This window comes from Asparagus officinalis, chromosome 1, assembly GCF_001876935.1.
Source record: "Asparagus officinalis chromosome 1, Aspof.V1, whole genome shotgun sequence".
NCBI lineage: Eukaryota > Viridiplantae > Streptophyta > Magnoliopsida > Asparagales > Asparagaceae > Asparagus > Asparagus officinalis.
Window position 1 is genome coordinate 18,087,091 of NC_033794.1, and position 7,319 is coordinate 18,094,409.

Genomic DNA, 7,319 nt, shown 5'->3' on the forward strand with positions numbered 1-7,319 from the left:
GGACATTTGAGGAGATCAACGCGTGAACAATTACTTGTGGGGGCCACGAAGCAAAGCAAGAGACGCATTTTTCAGCAGCAGGCCCACCCGAAGACATTTGAAAATAATAGAGGAGCCAAATTAAGTAATTTGGACTAAATACAGGCACATATATATCCGCCCCTAATGTTTTCTAAATTCTCTAAAAAAACCGCGCCACTTATATTCCTCGAGAGAAAAAAACCACGCCTCAGGCCCCCTACAGAGGCACCTACATCTGTCCCTATTGTTTTAGATTTTTTTAATAACAAATTAGGGTTAATATTTTCTAAAACCTAAAATCTAACTCTTCTCGTCCATTTCCCTCCCCCCCACAAAAAAACAATAAAAAATCCGCACGGTCGGCCCTATCTCCGATCAGATTTGTACTTCGGTAATTTTTTTTTTCTCGATCGGTAATTATTTTCTTATATTTTTGTGCTCACCCTCCTCTTTCTCAATCTCACCTTCAACCTCCTCATTTTCATTATTTTTGTACCGACCTCATTCTTCACATCAAGCCCTAGCGGCTTGTTCTGCACCGCCTGAGCCCAAGCGACGAGTACAGATCCTCCTCGTTTCGGTCGTCGGCGGTGATCTCCTTCAACCTCACCCTCCTCTGATGGAAGATCAATCATATTTTTGTAGGAATATGAATATATTTTTGTAGGAATTAGTGATAAATACAGATCCTCCTCGTTCCAATCTGATGGAATTTAGTGATAAATACAGCGACGAGTACAGATCCTCCTCATTCCAATCTGATAGAGTTTTTTCTCGATCGGTAATTTTTTTCTTTTATTTTTGTACTTACCCTCCTCTTTCTCAATCTCACCTTCAACCTCACCCTCGTTTTCATTATTTTTGTACCGACCTCATTCTTCACATCAAGCCCTAGCGGCTTGTTCTGCATCCTTCTTCTTCAGATCGTCGGCGATGATCTCCTTCACCGATCCCGACGAGTCATCGAAGTTCGAATTTTAGTAGACGATTTAATTTTATTTTTATCTAAGAAAATTAAAAAAAAATCTTAGATTAGACTATTTTTTCAGTGTAATTGTTTTTAGGTCATCTTTCTTTTTATATTTTTTCAGTATAATTGTTTTAATGTTAGTATAATTTTTTTCAGTATAATTTCGTTGCCACCATTGCAAGGGTGCCTTCAAGGTAAATCCACTTTTTAGCGTTATTTTAGCATCATGACTATTCCATTGACTTTTATTGAGTTTATTTCTTTTTATTATATTTCTTATTGGATTACTTTTGTGTCGTTAATTAATTATTTTAATGAGGAAATTTGTTCTTGGTGTATAGATTTCTTAGTAGACGTTTATATTAAGAAATATGATTAAGAATTTAGATCCTGAATCCCGGAAAGTACTCTCTTATCATCCTTCTCATGCTCACCTTCATCCGCAAGGAAATCTTTAACGTTTTCATATTATTAGTTGATATTCAGTCTCATTTGTTCATGTACCTAGGCGCACAGAAAACCACAAAGAAATTGTAATTGTAAAGTCAATGCAAAAAACTACGACTTGATTATAAAGATTGCATGCTTTTACTTGCATGGACAGTGCGTGTATTGCATCTCATTTTTTATGTATTTGCTTGATATCATGCCCCCCTCCCCCCCCCACAAATATCATCATAAATAAAAAATAAAAAAATATATAACTCCAAGAATGTTTGGTGGTTACTGCTGAATTCTACTTGGATCCTATGCTTAACTATTGTAATTATTTGCATAGGTAAAATGAGAAATCCAAAATAATAGTTGTAAGAGAATGTTTAATTATCTGAACATGGTCAAAGAGTTTACAAACCAAAATAGAATTAATATTTTTTAGATACCATACATCTAATTATGCAATACAAACTGATGTCAAACTTGATGCATCAGATAGACTGTTTTCACTTCTGTTGTATTCTCCATTTCACATTAGGGGTTTGATGTTTGTCTCTATCTCTTTCTATTTTTTTTTACTTAGTTCTGACCATTGACTGATTAGGTTTTGCATGTGTGAATAGGTTCAATTTGGTGTTCTGTTCTGCAAAATAGTTCAACAATGGATAAAAGTTGGGTACATTTTGATCGCCGAAGTCCAGATTATGTTGCACGGTTGAACTTATTTGTAGATGAAGCCCTTGCCAAGTCTAGTCGTAAAGATAAGATCACATGTCCTTGTAAAGAATGTTGTAATCGTTATTTTGAAGATAAGATGACTGTGGTGGGACATCTTCTTTGGCATGGAATGGACCCTTTGTACATGAATGCTCGATGGACACATCATGGTGAGCCTTACGTTGAATCAACAAATGTCATGGAAATGGATGTTGCTGAAGGAGATGTAGGTGAAATGCATGATTTCCTTAATGAGACATTTGTGCAACCAAATATTGGTGAGAACGTAGGGTCATCGAGGCAGCCTATTTTTGATGGTCAAACACCCGAGGCAGAGCGATTTTTTAAAGTTACTTGAACAAGCTGATAAGAAGTTGTATCCAGGATGCAAGAAGTATAAAAAATTGGATGCCGTCGTAAAATTGTACCAGATCAAGTGTTTGAGAAATGTGACTAACAAAGCTTTTGATATGTTTTTAGAGCTTTTTAAAGATATGTTGCATGAGGGATATTGTTTGCCACGGTCTATTTCACAAGCTAAAAAGATTATTGATGATTTAGGTCTTACTTATGAGAAGATTGATGCTTGCCCTAACGACTGCATGTTATTTTGGAAAGAGACAGCAAACTTAACCATGTGCTCTACATGTGGTGCGTCAAGATATAAAGTGAAAAAAGTAACAAGAGTTGGTGATAGTTCAACTAGGAATAATTATAGTAAGAAAGTATCAGCTAAGATTCTCCGGTATTTTCCACTAACACCGAGGTTGAAAAGGTTGTATATGTCAAAACATACTGCAGAATATATGAGATGGCATGCGACCGAATGCCCTAAAGATGGATTTATGAGACACCCGTCAGATTCTCCAGCTTGGAAGCATTTAGATTCGTTGTACCCGAATTTTGCATTTGAAATTCGAAATGTGGAAGCATTTAGATTCGTTGTACCCGAATTTTGCATTTGAAATTCGAAATGTAAGATTGGGTTTGGCAAGAGACGGGTTCAATCCTTTTGCATATATGAGTAGTGATCATAGCACTTGGCCCGTCGTAATTTCTGTTTATAATCTGCCTCCATGGATGTGAATGAAGCAACCCTTCTTGTTTCTTTCTTTACTCATTCCAGGCCCTAATGCATCTGGAAAATGATATTGACGTTTACTTGAAACCTTTAATGGATGAGCTAAAGGAGTTGGTGATAGTTCAACTGGGGATAATTATAGTAAGAAAGTATCAGCTAAGATTCTCCGGTATTTTCCACTAACACCGAGGTTGAAAAGGTTGTATATGTCAAAACATATTGTAGAATATATGAGATGTCATGCGACCGAATGCCCTAAAGATGGATTTATGAGACACCCGTCAGATTCTCCAGCTTGGAAGCATTTAGATTCGTTGTACCCGAATTTTGCATTTGAAATTCGAAATGTAAGATTGGGTTTGGCAGGCGACAGGTTCAATCCTTTTGCATATATGAGTAGTGATCATAGCACTTGGCCCGTCGTAATTTCTGTTTATAATCTGCCTCCATGGATGTGAATGAAGCAACCCTTCTTGTTTCTTTCTTTACTCATTCCAGGCCCTAATGCACCTGGAAATGATATTGACGTTTACTTGAAACCTTTAATGGATGAGCTAAAGGAGTTGGTGATAGTTCAACTGGGGATAATTATAGTAAGAAAGTATTAGCTAAGATTCTCCGGTATTTTCCACTAACACCGAGGTTGAAAAGGTTGTATATGTCAAAACATACTGCAGAATATATGAGATGGCATGCGACCGAATGCCCTAAAGATGGATTTATGAGACACCCGTCAGATTCTCCAGCTTGGAAGCATTTAGATTCGTTTTACCCGAATTTTGCATTTGAAATTCGAAATGTAAGATTGGGTTTGGCAAGCGACGGGTTCAATCCTTTTGCACATATGAGTAGTGATCATAGCACTTGGCCCGTCGTAATTTCTGTTTATAATCTGCCTTCGTGGATGTGCATGAAGCAACCCTTCTTGTTTCTTTCTTTACTCATTCCAGGCCCTAATGCACCTGGAAATGATATTGACGTGTACTTGAAACCTTTAATGGATGAGCTAAAGGAGTTATGGGAGGTTGGTGCCAACACTTATGATGTGTTTTCCAATCAGTCATTCAACATGAAAGCTGCTGTGTTGTGGACAATAAATGACTTTCCTGCATATGCGAATCTTTCGGGATGGAGTACGAAGGGGAAGCTTGCATGTCCTCAATGTCATCATCAAACAGTATCAAAACGCTTGCCTAATTGTAAAAAGCAATGTTATTTGGGTAATCGTAGATTTTTGCCCATAACACATAGATTTCGAAATGATGGTGCTTCATTTGATGGCAAATGCGAGAGGGGTCAAGCACCAAAGATGTTGACCGAGGCCCAGTGTATAGCACAGATGTCTAATCTGACCTTTACCTTTGGGAAATCACCACCTTCAGAATCTGAAACTGATGGTATTACACGAAAAAAGAAAAGGAGGAGAAATACTTTTGCTGCCTCCAAAGAACTAAGAAATGGTACTAATAATCCATGGAAAAAGAAAAGTATTTTTAGTTTGGAGATATCAAAAAATAAAATAGGAAAATAAAATAGTATTCGGGACACCAACCTGTGCGCAAACAAGAGGAAAACGAATACCAAATGACGAAAGATTTCTATTTTTAGTTTGAAGATATTAAAAAAGGTATTTTTTGTAATAACTTAAGGGGTATTTTGGTCCTTTTGAGTCACAGTAGTTGCACTTGCCAGAGGTTAACTTAAGGGGTTTTTTTTGCAAATGTTGTTAATGGTTTAGAGCGATTTTGAAAGTTTTTGTGGATTTATTACAAAATGTTGTACGTTCTTTGGCTTTAGTCTGATTTTGAAAGTTATTGGGGCTTTATTGCAAAGCTCTGAAAAGTTCTTTAGCGGTTTAGTGCAATTTACGCATTTTGAAGTTGTCAAGTATCCATACTCAAAAATTATTTAATACTCAACTTCACGGACCACTTTAACTAATCCGCAGAAACTGCACACCACAAATGAGTAGAGAAAATGATAAATCACCTAATAGAATGAGAAAACCAATAAACAAAAAGAAATTATAAGTCAAGTAATTAAGCAGGGCCATCAAAATACCTTAGAAACATAGTAAAGCAATAAAGCATGATGTGCTTACAAGGCGAAGACTTTTTCAATTTTATATGGGAAAATACATGCGGTCCTGCCCGTAAAAAATAAAGAACGATTTTTTTTTTTTTTTTTGGGGGGGGGGGGGGAGTGTTTGAAACCATTTCAGACTAAGCAACTGAGGACGCATCACAATTTGAGCTCAAGAAACTAAAACTTTAGGATGCAATATTGACTAATTTATGACTCAAACTAATTATATGTAACATGTATCAAACGAAATGAGCACTTTGACATGCATATTTATTTTGGTTATTAAAAGGCAATAGTAATATTTACCAATAAAGATGCTAATTATCGATTTAGAAAATTCATTTCTAATTTCAATTCAAATGTTTGGTTAGATGGGAAATCCTACAGATTTTCATTTTATTATGGCATGAATTGTATTTTTATTGGAAACAAAGTATTTGTTTATGAGCCATAGTATCCAATTACCAATTCATGTATACCTTGCTTATAGCCTTTAACAACTACCTTGATGCTATTTTCTCCCCCAAAAATCAAAGAGTGAGGATGTCTCCTTATATTAAAATAAAAATAAAAGTGAGATATAACACCTAGTTTATAGTAAGAACCAAGTTCATAACTATAAGAACAATAAATAAAAATAAAAAATGCATAAAATAAAACTATGAGACTCAAGTCCTCCAAGACTGAAAGTGTCGAGCATCAAACAAGTGACTTGCTAAGAATCCAATGATGGGCCTGAGATAAACAATCTCCTTCTCCTACACCAAAGTAATAGATTTGCTAACTATCAGATTCTATTGGTTTGTTTGGAATTTTCCACACTGGAAGGGAGTTAATTAAATATAGGATAAGTTAAAAAAAATTAAGGTAATATATAAAACTTGTTTGATAATTGGGTAATGTGAACCAAGGGAAACTTATTTCACCATGTTTGGAAAAATTTAATGAAGTAAAGGAAATGTAAGTGAATATATGTATATTTAGGGCATTTTTGTTAGTTTCTTGAAAACCCAAAGACATGGAAATGGAAGGAAGGAAATCATTTTTTGGTGGTTTCCTCCTATTTTCAAACAAAAACACATGAAATGAGTTCCTTTTAATGTAGGTCACATCAACCAATGGTAGGGTGCCATGCCCCCATTCTACTTGATTTTAGGGTATTTCAGATGTGAACCAAACAAGAAAAAATAAAAAGTAATACGAAATATATTTCCTATAATACATTTTTCTTATTTTTTGGCCAACAAAACAGCCCTTTATATAAATAATATTATATGTTATTTTCACCCTTTTGATCTCATCTTCATATGAGAGTAAATTTATTTTTGGGTAATATATTTTTTAGAGTTCACTTTCCCTCCGTTACACCCCAATTTGAGGAACAAAATCTCAAAAATTTTTCCTCTTGATTACCTTAAACTCTTTCCGGTATTTACCTTAACACCATTTTCTTTTTTTTTTCTTTTCTTTTCCCTTTTATTTTCATTCAAGCAATGAATTCTAAACAGAGTTCATAGGTGCCCCCTAACTTTCCTACATCAGTTATACCCCCAATCCAAACATGCCTTTAAAAAGAAAATCCTTTTCTGCAGAGAGAAGCGAAAACGAGAAGAAAAAGAGTAAAAAAAAAAAAAAAAAAATCAACTCTGTAAATTAAAGATTATCAAAGCAGCTAGCTGGCGACGACCAGTAATAATCACAATCTCCACCACCACCTCACCACGCGCCAAGCGCTTCAACTCTCTCTGGTCAGCAATCGTGACCCCCAACCTGAAAAATCAATTTTCTGTTTTTCTCTCTAATGCGGTTTGTTTCCGTTCCCCTCCTCTCTCCTCAGATCTCGTCGATCCCCCAAACCCTAGATTCTATCTTCTCATGGTAATCGCCTTCTAAATCTCGCAATCGACCTCCTCAGATCCGAACCGATGGCCGACGCGGTCTCGATCCGATTGCCCTACCGCCACCTGAAGAATATAGAGAGCGACGGCGAGAGACTCGAAGATGACTGAT

General features: G+C 35.9%; 1 protein-coding gene across 1 annotated transcript; it reads left to right on the forward strand.

The window, feature by feature from the left end:
* On the forward strand, positions 2,088–4,755 carry LOC109831288. Its single transcript, XM_020398621.1, has 5 exons — positions 2,088–2,421; positions 2,528–2,820; positions 3,270–3,393; positions 3,723–3,790; positions 4,141–4,755. The coding sequence occupies exons 1-5, from the start codon at positions 2,088–2,090 to the stop codon at positions 4,753–4,755; spliced, it is 1,434 nt and encodes a 477-aa protein (XP_020254210.1).

Excerpts from the sequence above, each read along its gene's own strand:
- LOC109831288 (XM_020398621.1), top strand. The coding sequence starts at position 2,088 with ATGGATAAAAGTTGGGTACATTTTGATCGCCGAAGTCCAGATTATGTT. Across the intron at positions 2,422-2,527 it reads ATTTGTGCAACCAAATATTG|GATGCAAGAAGTATAAAAAA; the intron begins GTGAGAACGTAG and ends AGTTGTATCCAG. Across the intron at positions 3,791-4,140 it reads TGGATGAGCTAAAGGAGTTG|CAACCCTTCTTGTTTCTTTC; the intron begins GTGATAGTTCAA and ends ATGTGCATGAAG.